This window comes from Podarcis melisellensis (genome assembly GCF_964234715.1).
Source record: "Podarcis melisellensis genome assembly, chromosome: 2".
NCBI classification, from domain to species: Eukaryota; Metazoa; Chordata; class Lepidosauria; order Squamata; family Lacertidae; genus Podarcis; species Podarcis melisellensis.
Genome location: NC_138529.1, coordinates 62,170,200 through 62,189,352, shown reverse-complemented (window position 1 = coordinate 62,189,352; position 19,153 = coordinate 62,170,200). Strand labels below are relative to the sequence as shown.

The 19,153-nt window shown below is 43.6% G+C and overlaps 1 protein-coding gene across 2 annotated transcripts in view; it reads left to right on the top strand.

The window, feature by feature from the left end:
• Positions 1-19,153, top strand: part of FAT2 (FAT atypical cadherin 2) — a 112,963-nt gene that overhangs the window by 58,718 nt on the left and 35,092 nt on the right. For both annotated transcript variants that reach the window (XM_081900955.1, XM_081900954.1), the window contains exons 5-9: positions 1,212-1,523; positions 2,265-2,475; positions 12,992-13,131; positions 16,270-16,545; positions 17,636-17,846. In XM_081900955.1, the coding sequence (XP_081757081.1) occupies positions 1,212-1,523; positions 2,265-2,475; positions 12,992-13,131; positions 16,270-16,545; positions 17,636-17,846 (1,150 nt within the window). The remainder of the gene's footprint in view (positions 1-1,211; positions 1,524-2,264; positions 2,476-12,991; positions 13,132-16,269; positions 16,546-17,635; positions 17,847-19,153) is intronic.

The following is a 19,153-nucleotide window of genomic DNA, read 5'->3' as shown; positions in this document are numbered from 1 at the left end:
ACACATTCTGAGAAGATAGCTCATACCCAAATTCATGGGTGCTGGTAGGAACAATGCATTTCAATAAATGTGGCACATATTCAGATTGCCAACTTTTGAAGAGTTGTCTCTGTCAGAAGGTGGAGTACAGAAGCTCTTTCAGAAGCAAGTACAGGCTTGGAGGTCTTTAGCAGTTTTTGTTGGGTCTGGAGCGGAGGTTGGATAGATCCCAGCACACAACATAAGATGCCCCTCATCCTTTCTTTCTCTTTGCCTTTCTACCAAATAACTCCAAAGAAAGCAGGGGGAATTCAGACAGACTGTTCCCCCTCACCACCACCTTTTTCCCATCTGGCCAGTTGGCATTCTTAGTCTAAACTTACATTACGAGCTCCTGGCTGCTGCCTGAGAGAATCTGCTCCATTTTGCAGGCTAGCTTCTACAAACAGCAGCTCTTTCAAATGAGCTATATTCAGCTTGCTCGAAGATTCATTATTGGGAAGAGTCAATGCAAAAGAGAATGCTTTGTATTGGACAGCATCTCTGAGATTACACCTTCATGAGTAGTCTCTGGTTTTTGATTCACTAACATCTCTCTACCTAACACATGCACACCGAACTGTTTCGGTTGCCGTTCAGTGTTGTACATGCAGAAAGTCCTCGCATCTTGACTTTCTGAAACCGGGTTGAACCACTCCCAGTCAGTATAGACAGCACCGAGTTAGATGGTCTGACTCAATGTAAGGCAGCTTCTGTAAGGTTGTATCCAACCCTGCATGATGGGTCTTCTCCTCACGCAGCAGGACTTCCCGTTCCTCTCCTCTCCTTTCATGCTCCAAAAGGGTCCCCCAATGCTCTGGAGCAGATTTTGAGGGTACACAGGGGGCCCGAGGAGGAACAAGGGGTAGATTCTATTGAGCAAGCAGAAGTCTGTTGCCTGAATGTGACAGCAGCATTGGATACAGCCCTTAACCCTCAATGTAGGCAAACCACACATTGTAACACTTCAACCACTCCCAGAAGACTTTGTCAGATATTAGGAGATCCTCCAAATGTTGCTGGACTACAACTCTCATCATCCCAGAGCATTGGTTATGCTTACAGACATCTTGCAACATCTGGAGGACCTTGGGTCTTCCCCTCTGCCATAGCAGGGAAACATCTGGGTTTCATGAGCATTAACTGTTTTCTCGAGGCTTCAGATATGATATTCTTTTGGCTTTTCCTTATAGGTCTCTGTTTCAGACAATGGGGATCCAACTCTGAAATCCACCAGTAGAGTTGTAATCCACATCACAGATGTCAATGATAATCCTCCCACATTTTCCCAGAAGTTCTTCATGGTTAATCTACCACAGAAAACAGGATCTGAGACTCCTTTGCCAGTCTACAGGATGATTGCCGCAGATCGGGATGAGGGACTGAACTGCCAAGTCACTTACAGCCTTGAAGAAAACAGTGACGGAGTCTTCAGCATCCACCCAGTGACCGGCATGGTCTTCTCCAAAAAGGCTTTTCCTGTCCAGGAGTACAACATATTGACGGTGAGTGAGATATAGGAAGTTAAGGAGGATGGAGGCAGACAGTAGTTTTTTGCTTGAGTATTTAAGGGCCTTGTAGTCAAAGAGGGTATTCAGGTTGTTGTTGTTGTCTCATTGGTATATTGGTATATTGGGCAACATAATTACATCAAGAACCTGTGAAACCTATTTAGCCCAAACCTGCCATGAAACAACAGCAACACGTTCATTGCAGAAGACAAAATACTCCATTACCTTCTTCAGCTTGCATGGGTAGGCCAAGAGCAGTTTGGTGGGTCATCATTGGATGCCAGTTACTGGGGAGGAGCAGCAAGAGAGGGTTGCTATTTTCAATCCCTCCTCGTGAACTTCCTGGAGGCATCTTGGCTGACCACTGTGGGCAGCAGGACACTTCTCTAGATGGTCAGGTCTTCTTATTTTCTTCTGTATGTTGAGCAACAAGCTCTGCAGGCTACAGAGTCAGACCAGAGTTGGCAGCTTTGCATATGCCAAAAAAATCCTATCAAACTCTTGTATTGCATGAACCCTGCTAAGTTAACAGGGGCAAGCAAATGGATGCCATCCAGGTGTACATTTTACCTACCAGCTGAAGGAAGGCAAAGGCACCTGCAGGCTGCCCACTTTGTGGTGCTTCTGGCAATAGAACCATGAAAGGCTGATGTCCTATCCTATTAGGTTCACTCAGAACATTGGCAAGAGCAACTTTGGTTTCCACTGCATGTAAGCTGGTGTCTCTCTTGGCAGGTCAAGGCTACTGATGGCGGCAGCCCCCCACTCTCTTCCAGCGTGAGGCTGCATGTCAACTGGATCCCTAAGCCCCTCCCATCCTCAGAGCCTCTGACTTTTGATGAGCCTCATTTCAACTTTGCTGTCATGGAAACAGACCCAGTGAACCACATGGTGGGAGTGATCAGTGTGGAGGCTGGGCTCGGCCAGCTCTGGTTTAATATCACAGGTGAGTGGCATGCGGCTGGGAAATGAGCTCTGAGGGTGACTCTGGGCTGACAAAACGCTGCCTCGGTTCCCCAGATATTTGGCACGCACATGCCCTGAGCGAACAAAGGCTGTTTATTTTAGATGGCAGGCACATTAGAGTCAAGGCCTTGGCGCTGGCAAGGAGCAGCATTGAGGCTGACTCAAGCAGTTGTCCCACAAAACGCATTGTGCAGGTCTTGCGTTACCTACCCATCGCACTTTGCAAAATGGCATTTCTGGCACTCTCCCAACCTTAAATGAAAATTCTTGTGTTGCAAACGGGCAAAAACACATATTTGCAGCTCACAGGAAATATGTGGTAATCATAACTATTCCCCACAGCAATAAAAACAAACCAACAGGAGAGAGAGAGAGAGATAAACCACAAGGGGTTTTGAAAGTCTTTAAATGTTAAGTTGGTAGGGAGCTGCTATGAATGCCCAGCAATTCCCTTGATAAAAATCTATTATGTTTGATTCCTATTCTTCTCTATTTTCCCCCATTAGTTGGAAATGCCCTATGCTTTCACTATGCAGAAGGGTGTCAAAAGATACAAATCTCTTCTGTGTATTTTTGCAAGAGTTAAGAGAGACCCATTCTAGGTAGATATTCCAGTGTAATGATCAATGCATTTTTGTTTTTGTTGGAGATATGGACCTCACTCGGATTAATGGCTGGGACACCGATGGGTGTCCAATGTGGTCCTACTTCCATCTTCAAGAACTCATGGTTCTGAAGGGGGTTTACCTTTTTTATAGTATATTGCAACATCTGTAAGATGTTCCCCAGGCTCATGTAGGTTTTCATGCACATTTAATGGTAGAATTTCAGGAATGCATAGATTTTTGAAATAATTCTTAGGTGCCAAGATCATTTCATTTCATTTGTATCCTGCACATCTGACTGATCTTTGATGTATCTTTCAGCTGTACTGATCTGTGAGTGTGTAATTCCTATTTCCTGGCATTACATTGCAGGCTTAAGGTTTAGTTTGGGGCTTTGGGGTTTTTGTTTGTCTGTTTTTGTTTTGCCTCTGTTGAGTGAAGCCATTCCTGAAGGCAGATAGTTTGCAGACCTGCAAGAATTGTGCTTCTCAGGGCACCTCCAAGGAATGCTTCTGTGCCTGGTTCAGTTGGGCATGGATAATAGAGTACAAATACAATGAAGGCAGGACAAGAATCAACACAGTACAGAATTGACAATGCTTGAGGAAAGTTTACTTTTGTGTGGGACAGTCTGCCCGCATTGTGTCCCCTTGCAGGTATTTTCTTTGGAATTTAATCTCAGTATTTATCTATTCTCCTAAATCAGACACTGTTTACAATATGGGACCTCCTTCACACAGTGGGTCTGGGTAATCCTTTGCCCTGAATCATTACCTTGTTTGGCTGGCATACTCAAGCTAGCATTGGTGGAGTTGCCTTTTCTATTTTAGAAATTGTGTTTTACACCCCTCCATTCCCCAAGGAGCTCAGTTTGGGGTGGCATGCATGCAGTGGCGTAGCGTGGGGGGTGCAGGGGGGGCCGGCCGCACCGGCCGCAACATCTGGGGGTTAGGGTTAGGGGGCGCAAATCCACGGGTTAGGGGATGCAAATTACTTGCCTTGCCCCGGGTCCTGACAACCCATGCTACGCCACTGCATGCATGATATGTGGCTATCTATTTTTATCTACACAACAGTTCTGTGAGAAGGAAACAGAATGCAGCCTTCTGCTTTAGGCAGTGGAAAAAGTGGTATATGGGCTCCTCCGTGGGGATGGGGAATCAACAACATCTGGAGGACCATTAGTTCCCCAGCCCTGGTCTGTTTCTGCAACTGTTCAGTTAGCATTATAGAATCGTAGAGCTGGAAGGGACCACAAGATTCGTCTAGTCCAACCCCTTGCAATGCAGGATTTTTTTTGCCCAGCGTGGCGCTCAAACCCATGACCCTGTGTCTCATGCGCTCCCAACTGAGCTATCCCAGGATGACTAGGCTTCCCCAGAAAGTGTGGACTTTCCCTAGTGTCACAGCAGAGGACATTGCGAGTTCACACATAGAGCTGCCCTTGAGTTCCAAGCCAAAAGTTTCTCTTGGCGCTATAACGCCCTTCCCTTCCACTTGTCTGCTCAAGTGATTTATAATGCAAGTCAGACAATGTCCACACCTGTCTGCTCAAATAGTTCTACGGGTTCATTTTCTTCCAGACGTCGTCTGGCCCCATCCCTTTCCCTTTTGCTCCTTTTTCTATAAAGGCACTGTTTCTTTAAAATCTTGGTGCCTCTGCTCCACTCTCATTTTCATTCCTGGCTCTTCCTAAATTACTTCAGGAAAGCCAAACACATTTCCCCTTAGGGACATATTTTTCTGAGTACTCAGACCAAAGATTCTTTCCCAGGTCCCCCATTAATGGTTGTTGGAACTGCTGCTGTGGGACAGGCTTTTGTGAGTGTAACTGCTTATTACCCATGGGATCGCTGATGACCACCAGTGCCTCACCACCTCTGACATATTCTCTACTTGCCTCATTTTATTTGAAACATAGTTTTTTAAACTTGGAGGCTTACTACTTTCTCCAAGTAGTGCTCAGGAGTGCTCACGTGTCAAGTCAGGTAGCCTATATGAGCAGAACTACATTTACCTACTCCATATAGTTTTGCTCCACCATTTCAGGAACTCATACAATAGCATCTTAGTTTCCCCTTGTTATCTGTGAAACTGTTTCTGTTATCACAGAAACTTCTTAAAAATGGCCATAGTTCCTATCTCTCCTGCATCAAGGCTGCGCTCTATCCATGACACAATAGATCCATGGCGACCCTCCATCAAAGCCTCCCAGTTGCTGCTGTTTTGCTTCAAGGAACTCTACTTCCAGATCTCTGGAACACAAATAGGACCATAGGAAGTTTCCCTATTGGTCTAGCTAGCTCAGCATTGCCTATACCGACTCGCAGCACCTCTCTGGGGTTTCTTTTTTTTATTTTTAAATATTTTTATTAGTTTTTTACACATATTAATGACAATACAAAACAAACACAAACATCAAAAACAAACAACAAAAATTGACTTCCCCATGCCTTCCCTTCGCCACATCCTTGTTTTACCATTTTTCGAGCAACTCATCAATCAGTCTTTAGTTAAGTCCCTTTTGAATTTCCTTAAGGTTTAAGATTTACAGCTGTAGTTCTTTGTTTCCTACCCCTTAACATCTTATCAGTCCACAATTTTACAGTAATTTTTTAGATATGTTTTAAATTTCCCCCAGTCCTCTTCCACTGTCTCTTTCCTCTGGTCACGGATTCTGCCGGTCATCTCTGCCAGTCCCATATATTCCATCACCTTCGATTGCCATTCTTCCAGAGTAGGTAATTCTTGCATCTTCCAATACTTTGCCAACAGGATTCTTGCTGCCGTGGTTGCATACATAAAGAATGTCTTATCCTTCTTTGATACCAATTGGCCGACCATGCCCAAGAGAAAAGCCTCCGGTTTCTTTACAAATGTCCACTTAAGGACTTTCTTAATTTCATTATAGATCATTTCCCAGTAGGCCTTAATCTTTGGGCAGGTCCACCAAAGATGGTAAAAGGTACCTTCAGCCTCATTACATTTCCAACATTTGTTATTGGGCAGATGGTAAATCTTTGCAAGTTTGACTGGGGTCATGTACCACCTATAGATCATTTTCATTATATTCTCTTTCAGGGCATTACATGCCGTAAATTTAACACCGGTGGTCCATAACTGTTCCCAGTCGTCAAACATAATGTCATGACCAATATCCTGTGCCCATTTAATCATAGCTGATTTCACTGTTTCATCCTGTGTATTCCATTTCAGCAGCAAATTATACATTTTAGATAAGTTTTTAGTATTGGATTCTAACAATTCTGTTTCTAACTTTGACCTCTCCTTCTGAAAACCAAGTTTCCTGTCCTGCTTAAACATCTCATTTATCTGACGGTAATGTAACCAGTCTCGAACTTTATGCTTTAGCTTCTCAAAACTTTGTAGCTTCAGTCTTTCGCCATCATATTCTAAAATTTCACAGTACTTAGGCCAATTAGAGTCCATGTTAATTTTTTTCACTGCTTTCGCTTCCATTGGTGACAACCACCTAGGGGTTTTACTTTCCAATAAATCCTTGTATCTATTCCAAACATTATACAATGCTTTCCTGACAATATGGTTCTTAAAACTTTTATACACCTTTACCTTGTCATACCACAAATATGCATGCCAACCAAAACTATTGTCATATCCTTCCAGATCAAGAATGTCTGTGTCTTCAAGAAGTAGCCATTGCTTCAACCAGCAAAAGGCTGCTGATTCATAATAAAGTCTTAAGTCTGGCAGGGCAAAGCCCCCTCTATCTTTTGCATCGGTTAAGATCTTAAATTTTATTCTGGGCTTTTTGCCCTGCCAGACAAATTTAGAGATATCTTTCTGCCACCTCTTGAAACAGTCCATTTTGTCTAGAATCTGTCGCGTCTGAAATAAAAACAACATTCTTGGCAATACATTCATCTTAATAACAGCAATTCGGCCTAACAAGGAAAGTTTCAGCCTAGACCATATGTCTAAATCTTTCTTAACTTCTGTCCAACATTTTTCATAGTTGTCTTTAAATAAGTTCACATTTTTTGATGTCAGATTTACCCCCAGGTACTTAACCTTTTTTTCTACTTCCAACCCAGTTTCACTTTGAAACCTATCTTTCTCCTCTTTTGTTAGATTTTTTTCCAGCACCTTTGATTTCTGTTTGTTCAGTTTAAATCCTGCGACCTGGCCGAATATCTCCATTAATTCTAAAACTCTTTTGGTACTAGCTTCTGGCTGTTGCAAAGTTAGCACTAAATCATCTGCAAATGCCCTTAACTTATATTGTTTGGATCCGACCTGTATTCCTTTTACCAGCTGGTCCTTCCTAATCATGTTTAATAAAACCTCCAGGACCGATATAAACAGTAAAGGGGATATAGGACATCCCTGTCGTGTACCTTTCTCTATTGGTATCTCATCCATTACCACATTGTTCACAATTAATTTCGCTCTTTGTTCAGAATATATTGCACCTATACCGTTTTCAAACCCTTGACCTACCCCCATCCCATGGAGATTCTTCTTCATAAATTTCCAAGAAATGTTGTCAAAGGCCTTCTCCGCGTCCACAAAGATCAGAACTGCCTTCCTATTAATGTCCACCTCTAGCATCTCCAAAATATCTATAATGTTCCTCACATTTTCTGACATATGTCTCCCTGGGAGAAAGCCTGTTTGGTTCTTATGAATCTCCTCCATCAAAACTCTCTTAAATCTTTTTGCTAAAACATCTGCAAAAATTTTATAATCCACATTCAAGAGTGATATAGGGCGGTAGTTTTTAACTTGATGTTTCTCAGTTTCTGTCTTCGGTATAAGTGAGATAAATGCGTCTTTCCACGATTCAGGAGCCTTTTTCCCCTCTAGTATCTGGTTGCATACTTCCTTCAATGGCTGTATTAGCCATTCTTTAAGATCTTTGTAGTATTTTGCAGTCAAACCATCTGGTCCTGGTGATTTCCCCAATTTCATATTCTGGATGGCACCCTCTATTTCTTGTTCTGTAATTTTTTCATTCAAAATCCTTTTATTTTGTTCTGAAATCTTTGATAGTCCATATTTTTTGACGAATTCTTCTATTTCTTGTTCATTTGTAGGCCCTTGTGCGTAAAGTTTTTTGAAGAAACTTTGAAAACAGTTGCTTATTTCATTTGGTTTATTGATAATTTTCCCATCTATTTCCAGGGATGTCACCGTATTTAACTTTTGCCTCTTTTTCAGTTGCCATGACAGCAGTTTCCCACATTTGTCTGCCGATTCAAATGTCCTTTGTCTCATTTGCTTTATCTTCCATTCTATTTCTTGATTCATCAATTCCATGTATTGCGTCTGATGGTACTTTATTTCTCTTAAAATCTCGTGAGACTTCGGCTTAGATCTCAGTTTCTTTTCTCCTTCCTTTATCTGGTTCAAAATCTTTTCCTTCTTCTCATTTTGTTTCTTCCTTTTTATAGAATTTTGCTGAATTAGGAATCCACGCATCACGGCCTTACTTGCGTCCCATACTATTCTTTTTTCCACCTCAGTTCTCAAATTTATCTCAAAGTAATCCTTCAATATTTTTTGGGCCTTATGATAAATTTCTTCATCTCTAAATAGGGTGTCATTCATTCTCCATCTGAAGGTTCCAGCCGTTGTTAATTTCATTTCCATCTTGACTGCATTATGGTCGGAGCAGGTTTTTGTGCAGATTTCTGTTTTTTTCACTCTTGGTGCCAGACTGCTAGAAATCCAAATTTGATCAATTCTAGTCCAGGTCATTTTTGCTTCCGAGAAGAAGGTTCCCTCTCTTTCCAGAGGGTTCCTAGTTCTCCAAATGTCAATCAAGTCCATGGTGTCAGTGAGTTCGAAAAAGGTCTTTGGTAGTCTCCCATCCTTGGATATTACTTGTCTTTGTGCCTTGTCCATGTTTGTGGAGACAACTCCGTTGAAATCTCCCATCATTATAATTTTAAAGTCCATAAAGTCCATTAAGGTCTCATGCAACTTCTTGAAAAACTCTGCCTTCCCCTCATTGGGTGCATAAACTCCAACAATTAAGATCTTTTCTCCTTGAATTTGAATTTCTACTGCCAGGTATCTTCCTTCATCATCTTTAAAGATCATTTTTGGTTCCCACTTTTCCTTGGCATAAATCACCACCCCTCTTTTCTTGACTTTGTCTGAGGAAACAAATTCTAGTCCTAATCTCTTATTTATCAAAAGTTTCCTGTGTATCCTGGCAATATGGGTTTCTTGCAAGCAAATTATATCTAGCTGTTCTTTTTTTAGTATGTGAAAAACTTGGTCTCTTTTTCGGGGATGGTTTAGACCATTGCAGTTCCAACTCAGAAGTTGCAGAGACATTTTTGTTATTGGGTATTTTTCCCACCCACTGCTCCAAGTTCTTGTTCCTCGTCGGTCGGTGCTGGGTTCAATCCAAACGATAGGTTTGTAATATCCAGTGTTTCCCTCTCTACAGTTCCTTTCTGAAAGTCCTCAAGGTTTCTCTCCAAAAAGTGTTCTTTGTCTTGAATTGTTTTTATTTTGATTTTTTTCCCTTTGAAGTTGAAGGACAACCCTTGTGGGAATTCCCACCTGAATTGAATGTTGTTTTGTTTTAGTAAGTCGACTAGGTCTTTAAATTGTGTTCTGACCTCCAAAAGGTATCTAGGAATATCTTTGAAGATCTGTATTTGGGAATTTTTAATAATCAATGCCCTCTGGAAATGTAGGTTCAGTATTTTATCTCTTTCTTCCTTGGATCTGAGAGTTATTAAGCAATCCCTTGGCTTCTTACCTTGCTTTCTGCCAATCCGGAAGGCTGTAGTTATTGTAAAATCCTCTTCCTCTTCCCCCAACTCTTCACTCCAAAATTCTTGGAACTTGTCTGTAAGGAATTCCCCGAGCTTGTCCTCCTCCTCCTCAGGTACCAATCTCAATTTCAAATTCTTGCCTTTCCTCTCCAATTCCATGAGGGCCAGGGCTTCATCATGCTCGTGTACCTTCTTTGCAATAGGAACAAATTTCCCTTTGGTTTCCTCGGCCGTGGTCCTCGCGCTTTCGGCTATTTTCCTCGTCTCTGTACTTTCCTGAATTAAACGGTTTATAGAATCTGTATTAGTCGATATTATTGTCGTGTTCAAATCCAATCTTGTTGTCAATTCAGTCAGTTTCTTGGAGTTCTCTGTTGATTGCCTAGTAAGTGATTCTAAAGATTCATTTATCCTGAGTAGAGCCTGTGTCATTGAATCCATTGATACCGTTGTTGTTCTTTCCTGTGTTGCTGTTGCTCCTGTCAAGGAGCCTCTTTTCTTTTGAGCCTGAGCCTGTTTTGCTTTGGATCTTGTTGATATTTCATCCAGTGGGCCGCTCATATCTCAAGGTCGTTCCCACAGGAACAGTTGCAGTTGGAAAATCCCACTGTTTCTACCTCAATGCAGCAGTCTCTCTTTTAAGCCTCTAGAGGGAGTACATTGTATCCAGTACGAAGACAAAGAAACAGGGAAAGAAATAGCCATGCAAAGTTCCAAAAGCGAAAGTCCAAGTAAACTTTGTAGCAATTTAAAATGTTGCAAATTTTGTCCACTAAAGCCCTGTTATTTTATATCAGATAAATCTTACTTTGTATCCTCAGTCAAATTTGACAGCTCACTTCAGGCGCTCACTGCTCCGGCAGCCTGGCCAGAGGTATCGGCAGTGGAAGGTTTCCCGTTCAAAACTCCTTTCTTAAGCAGATAAAATTAAGTCAAATTTCTTCCCCCCCTCTCCTGCTCATTGGGGGGGGGAGGTCCTCTTCCGATGTCCGGTTTAACAAAGTTAAAAAGCATAAAAACGTCCCTTTTAAGCACAGCTTACTCTTTTCGTTGCTCAGTCAATCATGCAGTTCCGGGGGGCAGACTTCCTTAATTTTTGCCTCTCCCGTTTTCAGCCAAATCTTCTTAAATTTTAAAGTCCCGTTCCCTTTGTTTGCTGTTCTTACTCACGGGTGTTGTTTCCAATCGGTAGTTTCAGGAAGGAATCGGCGCTCTCCGTCAATGGCGACGCGGCTTCGCTCCGTGAGCTGGGTTGCGATCCTCAGCACCGCGCTCACACCCGATGCCGCTCCGGAGCCTTTAAAAAGGCTCTTTCGCGATACCGGGGGGCGCAAAGGTGCCCACCGAATCTCCTTGTTCACAGGCTTCAGCGCCTGTGATTTTAGGGGTCCCCCGCTCGCCGTAGCGGGTCAGACCCGAACTCACGGAGCAGTCCTGCTTCGGAGCTCGAAGCAAGGACCGCCATTAACGCTGGCGCCGACCGGAAGTCTCTGGGGTTTCAGGCAGGGGATCTCTCCAAACCCTACCTGGAGATGTCAGGGATTGAACCTGGGGCCTTCTGCATGCAAAGCAGATGCGCTACCACTGAGCTATGGCCCTTCCCCAATGTGACTTTTGTAACTACCTGAAGGTGGCTATCATATCTGCTCTCAGTCTCCTCTTTTCCAGGCTAAATATCCCCAACTCCCTCAACCATTCCTCATAAGGCTTGGTTTGCAGACCCTTGATCATCTTGGTTGAAAGGAATATTTGTCAGGACTGTAGTATGGACTATCACTCCCATTCTGATCATGATCCCCCTCCCACCTCAACATATGCCTGCATTTTTTTGTGTGTGGGGGGGGAGAAATAGCTGTAGAGGAAATGCTATTTGGAAATGGAAGGATTAACATGACAGAGGTGATTCCCAGAGAAAAGAGGTGGACTATGGTGGACGAAATAGAGCAGTCTATACACGCCTCATGTGGCAGGAAAAGCTGTGAATTAGTGGTGGGGAGATTATGCAGCTAGCCAATTGTGTTGAAAAGTTATCTTTTCTTAGCTCTGGGGATGGGGTGAGGCAGAGAAAGGAGAAAAATGGGAGGGTGTTTCATTCATGATGTCATGCAGATGTCAGGGAACACAGCATCACTATTCCACAAGATGATGCCTAGTGTAGAAGCAGGATACATTCTCTAACTCAGTGTATAGTCACACAAAGAGCTCTAAGAAACCTTGCTTGGAGAATAACCTATAGATTAGTCAACCTTACACAACTTGTGACACTCCAAGCTGAAAGCAGCCCACCAAATGGGTATTGTGGCCTGCCAGGTAACCTCGCAATTTTGCAGCCTCTGCCTGGTCACTATTGGTGGTGGTGAGCTGCATTTCATTTGGTAGGCCACAGGTTGCTCAAGCTGACTACCTTTCATCATCTATGTAGCCTGCTCTTTAGTTTTATGGACTATTGGAGAATAAAGCTGCGTTTTTTTCTGTCTTATTTCAGTCTTCAGATGCTAAATGTGCATTATTTAAGTCCTTATCCAATTGTAACTAACAGTGGGGAAATGAATAAGAACTCTGCAGTGGCTTCCAAAACATCTTCTTTTGGGGTGGCTTGCTCCACTGCAAATCTTACAGATGTTTGTCCTTGCCCAGGACTCATCTATGAATCGGAGCAAGTCTCAACAGAGAGAGGGGAACTGGTTTAAGCATCACACCTTGAAGCAAAGCCAGCAAATGTCCTCTCCCCTGCCAGTTTCTCCTGATAGTCCTTCTTTTCAACAGAACATGCCCTTCTGTGTCCCACTGGTTAATTTCAGCTCCCTTCACCTTGTATAGCATTTCAACAACAAACTAGGCATTATTGCATGCTTAAGCCTATGCAAAACTTAGGGAAAATAAACAAAGATGCAATGAGGACAATAGAAGCCTTTCATAGAGGTTTTCCACCCACCTTTTTTGCTATTCTGCTGCCTGCCTCTGGATATATTTTATTTGTTGCAAATGCTACCAGCTGCAATGATACTTTTCCCCCTCTTGGATCCCTGCCTGCCTGGGGAGATGCTGTTACTCAGACACCTGGCCTCCTCCGTCATAACTCCTACCCTATCTACTTAAGTTATCTCTTTCCTCTAAGGTGGTGATGATGACATGGATTTTGACATCGAGAAGAGCACTGGCAGCATTGTTATTGCGAGAACCCTGGATGCAAAGAAAAGATCAAACTACAACCTCACAGTGCAGGTCACTGATGGATCGAGCATCATCAAGACACAGGTGAGCATCCACAAAGCCTTGTCCAAACCCTTCTGTATTCTCAGGGAGAGTTTTTATAAGAGCTTAGGATAAGAACATACACAGATAGAGTTCTCTCAAAAAATTACTTTGCCAAAATGCTAAAAATTCATGGTTCAGCTGAATTTGCATAAGACTGGGGGATAAGGTGCTATAAGGGGCTCCCAATTTGGCCTGTGTAGATTAGCAAAATGGCACCGTCTTTCATGCAGGCTCACTTGGGGAAAACACCCCAAACTCAATGCTCAAATTCTTCTCAATGCACAGCAAAAAAATAAAAATAAGAACACTTACCAAAAGTGTCACTTTTTCTTAAAATCCTTCCTCTGCAGATCCTGGCCAACTGTGGTACAGTACTTGGAGACTCAGGGGCCCAGTTTGCACACAAAGCTAAGCCTAACCACTGCTTAATGTAAATGAGCAAACATGCAGTCTGTCAGAGAGGAGATTGTGGTCCCTTTCCTCTTACCTGGTCATTGTGCTGCTGTGTTGAGCTGTTCTAAGCCACATGGGAGAGGGCAGCAGCTTAGAGCACCTGCTTTGCATGCAGAAGCTCCCAGGTTCAATCCCTGACATTTCCAGGTAGGGCTGCCTGAAGCCCTGGAGAGCTGCTGCCTGTCAATGTAGACAGTACTGAGCTAGATGGGCCAATGGTTTCACTCAGCAGAAGGTAGCTTCCTATGTTAAAAGGGTGAGCTGATGACAGTCTCCTGCACCACATCAGTTTTGACCCAAAACAACAAAGGGCTTATTCATTCATCCAGATCAACCACATCATCCATGACACTGTATTTCAGCACATCTCCACATGAAGATATGTATTGAGATAATTATGGCAGGCATTTGAGATTGATGAGCATTCTTCCCTGTGTGGCCAGGATGAGAGGAACTGAATCCTGAATCTGAATCATGGTGATGCGGAAGCCCTGAGGCTTCCTAAGTTCATTAGATTGGCAAGTTCATTACCAATCCCTGGCAACTCCAGGTAGGCCTGGAAGAGAACGCTGCCTGAAATCCCAGAGAGCTGCTGCCGGTCTATGTAGCCAATACTGAGTTAGCTGAACCAATTGTCTGACTCAGGGTAAGGCAGATTTCTAGGTCCCAGGGTCTGAGCAGTCAGAATAATTCTGCATCTAATGCAATTGCCTGTTGCACATAACTGGCAGGATTTGTAAGGCCTATTAGCAAGTCCAGGAGAAAGGTGAGGACCAAAAATGGTTCCACCAATCCACCTCTTTCCTTTGCATGTGTCAATCCAAAGGCATCTCTAAACTGTTTTGATACTGGTTTAGCTGTCAGAGTCTCTCTGAAGCAATCTGGGAATTGTAACTTTTGTCAAGATACTGAGAATTATTTGCTATAGATCTGTTGTTCAGGGGGTCTTTGGCCAGTAGCCATGACAGCTAATGAATTCAAAAGTGACCTGATATTTTATAGTGTAGACATGCATTTTGTCTCCCAACAGGTAGGTAACCTCACCTTTCACTCCTGCCAACAAGTAGAGGTTTGCCTGGGAAAACAAGGCTTTTAGCAGGGATTTAATCTGATAATTGCTTTACTGATAGCCACTAAAGTTATGTAAAAACTAGGAGATGGTGGGAAGCAGATGTTGAGGGTGCTGTTTCAGTGTGACTCAGTAGTAGATTGATGGTATTTTCAACGTCTTTATAACATTGTTCTGCTGCCACTAAGAGTCATCTTCTGACACCTTGGCTGACATGCAATCCCGGCCTCCAGGAACTTTTATTCTGTTTACTTTGGCATTGACAATCACTGCTGGGTATGTTGGTGAACCTGCTCTTGCAAAATCGTGGCAAGCTGGATTTCATTGAAGAAAGCAGGCGATTGCATCAGGTTGTCTCCTTCCAAGATGTGGTTTGCAATGAAAAACAATTGGAGCAAATAGACAGAGATTGCCAAATTCTCTTTGCAACATTTGACAGCGAGCTTAGGGATGGGTTTATTTTTTCCTGTTACAAATACGTTTCCAGGCTCTTGCAAATACGTTTCCAGGCTGCTTCTGATATATTGTACACTTTCCCCACCATGTCATTCCTGTCCTTATTCTGTTAGTTTCCTGGGATGAAATAAGCAGAAGTGCAACTACACCAAATAAGTTTCTAAATTCTAGTATGTACATCCAGTGCAGCTAAACTGATTATCACCAAACATTCATGGTGTCTGAGTTTTTTGGTCCCCCTTGCTGTTGCTTATCCTTATCCTTCACCTTCATAATCCTCAGCCTCATTTGCCTACACTTCAGTATGATTGGCTGGGATGCCCCATGCCATTTTAGGAGCATCAGAAGCTACTTTATGCAGTGTCCATCTATCTCAGTATGGTCTACGCTGATAGGCAACAGCTCTCCAAGGTTTCAGATGGGACATTCCCAGTCCTGGAGATGGCAGGAATTGAACCTGGGAAATTCTGCATGCAAGGCAGATGCTCTAGCACTGAGCTGCGGTCCTTCCTCCATGAGGTCATCACTTCAGATATAGTGTCATCTCGTTCAAGCTGGGCACCCTGGTAGAGCCCACCACTGACACCTGCCCTGTGCCCCCTTGATGTTCTTTTCCAGACAGGCATCACAAGCAGTTCTCACTGCACTTTTAATTCCATGCCCCTGAAGTATCGTCACTTGGGGACATGGTGGGGAATGAAAACAGTGGCCCTATGTCACCTGGTCCCACTGCCATGTAAGCCCACATAACAACATAGGAAGAACCTGCTAGATCAGGCCAATGGCCCATCTCCTCCAGCATTCTGCTCTCACAGTAGCCAATCAGATGCCTGTGGGAAACCAGCAGGGAGGCCATATCCAGAGCAGAGGTTGTCCACCAAAGACCTCAAGCTTAGAACTGGACTCACATCAAGTCATTGACAAAAATCGCATAGAAGCTCTCTGGAACACAAGTTTTAGATATGCATTTGTGCACATGGCAGGGTGCACATGTCCAAAGCCTGCTAACTCTGGCATGCTGAATATACTTCCAAAGCTACAAAAAATAACCGCAATAGAGTTTTCTGTCAAAATTGCTGTGCTTGTCTAAGAATTAACCTCATCATTCCAGCCCCCACCCTGCCTTCTCTCTTACATATGTTCTCCCTACACTCTTGCAGGCCTATATCCGTGTGATTGACATTAACCAGCATTCCCCCAAGTTCTTGGAGTATCAATATGAGGCTCACATTCCAGAAGACACACCTCCCGGGACAGAAATTGCCTGGGTCCGTGCAACAGACAAGGACCATGGGAAAGGACTGATCTACACCCTTCAGAGCAGCGTGGATCCCAGAAGCATGAAGCTTTTTCAGATGGACCCAAGCAGTGGCACACTCATGATGGCAGAAGCACTTGATTCGCAATCCATGTCGCTGCACACCCTGACAGTCATGGTATGGGAGTCACAGGAAAGCAATTTGTATATTTATTTGATTTATATCCAACTCTATCCCATGGGCTTGGAGTGCCTTACAGCAGTTTTTCTCAATTTCAGTCAAAGTGTACTTGTTGCCGTGCACAGCTAGGTGTTGTGCCAGGGTGCAATGACCAAAACACAAAGATACTATTGTGGGTTAAACAAGGCCATTACTTTATTGGCTGCAGTCAATATATTGGGTTGGGATGGGTAAGTATCTGTCTGCAGGGAAGAACAGCCTACCACCACCCTTCCCAACTGCTGAGGCCACCATGCAGCCCACCATGCCAAGGACCACTGAGATGGCAACCTGGGGTATGTGCCAATATATGGCCATTGGGAATGGCCCCCCAAGCTAGGGTGAAGACCTTGAAGCACCACACCTAATATCCCTTATGGTAGTCCCCCCCATAAGTTATGGATCCCCACTGTCCTTCCCTGCCAAAAATATGACAGTAAGGAATAAATGAACATACACAAACATACACTCTTGCTATGGGAAAGGCAATAACCTCACAGCCATTGGCCAACTGTGACCTTTTTGACCAGTGACCAAAGAACATCCTGAAACTGTAGGAGGGAGGGAGGGGAAGTTGGTCATGACACTGAGTACTGAAGTCACAGCCCAGGGCTCCTATTTACATCCACCTCCAACAAGGCTTCCCTCTGGTCCACACCCAAGCCCTGCCCAACCGCCAAATGAAGGCTCTTATTGGCTCCTGAGGTTGAGCTCCAATTGGGACATGGTGCAACAGCACCAGCCAACTAGATGTCTGTGGTTGCCCCTGCCTTCCACCACGTAGGTGCACATAGAGCAGAACAGCAGTGAACTGGGAGTTGATGCACTTGCAGGGTAGGAGTCTTTTTCTGTTGCTGTTGGAATCAGGAGATTGAGATGTGGCTCACGGGTTCATCCAAATGAATGAGAGTGGTTGCGATGCCAAGTCCATACTGTCCCTTTCCCCCAGGTCCACTTGGCATTCTGCAGCTGGGAAGTGTCACATTGCAATGAATGCCTTCTTTTCTCTAAGATTGACATTCACGCGTCCACCTGTTCTGCCACTTAGGTGCGAGACCAGGAAGTCCCGGTCAAGCGAGACTTTGCCAGAATTGTCATCCACGTAGAGGACTGCAACAGCCACCCTCCCCAGTTCTCCAGCCTCCATTACAAGGCGGAAGTTCTGGATGCAGCCCCAATAGGCACAGAGGTTGTGCAAGTCCGAGCCCTGGATCAAGACCGAGGAGTGAATGCTGAAATCCACTACTGCCTTGAGGCAGGTAAGGGACTCGAGCAATTTATAGCTGCCTATGAATGCAAGTGTTTCCCTGAATACTGAGTGTAATGGCATGTGCTAGCTAAATATGGTTTTTCCCAGTGTGCTATAAATGCAAGACTAATAGGAGCAAGAAAATTGCATGAACTGGAGTGGATTGGCATATGAATGTGCTGGTTGACCTCTATGAGAACAAGATGCTAGACTAGATGGACCTGGTTCTGCAGGACCCGTGTCCTTTCTCAGCCCCTGTCCTTTCACTTTCCATCTTGTGTGCTGAAGACAGTGCCTCTGGGTTCCCCACGTCTAACCACAGGCTCCAAATTCATTGACCACATTCCCATTGTATTAGTAGGCAGAACCAGCATCAAGTCAAGAGTCAGATGGTTGTGCATCTGCCAAGGGCACACACCACAGGTGGAAGCCCACCAACAAGACCTGCTCCTTCTCATTATCCATTACAACCTGATTGTTTACCTGCCTCTCATTCAGGCCTAAACTACAGGGGTTGTAAGAAAGAGGAGTAGTAGGTGCCACTGCTTGCTTGCTCCTTGGCTCTCTGCCTGGTAAAGCAAAAAAAGACAAAAACGTGCACAAAAAGGCTGATGTGAAATTTCAGTTTATATGAATGATAGTGTATTCGGCATCAAATCCTAATGAGCAATAAAAAGGCAGAGTAGCTAGCATAAAGCACCCATTTCCAAATATATCCTTCATCAGTGTATATACATATTGCTGTAAAGCCAAACACACAAAACAATAATTCATATCGGTTCAATATACCATGTATAAACATTTTAAAACCATAAGGCTATGCTGCTTTAAATAATCGATTCCATTAGTACAATAAATGTCATATCAAAAATACTCCAAAAGCTACTATAGCCATAATTTAATCACTTGAGATCATAAGGCACATAAATAATTGTTGCTTACCAATCTAAAGATTCATATGATTTGGAAATTTTTCTTAGCACTTGTTTGCTCAGCTATGCCAGCCAGCAAAGCACTATAGTTTACTCATTCATTCATTCTCCTTTCGCCCCCACCATGTGGACACATCATAAAATGTTCAGCAGGTCAGTATCACTCTACTCATTCTGGACAGAAGTGGCATCTAAAAATAAAAATGGGCCACCATTTTAGCCAATGTGTTGAACGAATCTGAGTTGTGATTCTTTTTCTATGAGCATTTTTCTTCTTTGAGTTCACAAACACACTTTGCTCCTATCAGTTTTCACAGCCTTACATCTCCAAGCCAGCAGCTCCTAAGTGTAGCATGAAAGTCTGTTTAACTTTTTGAATTGATGC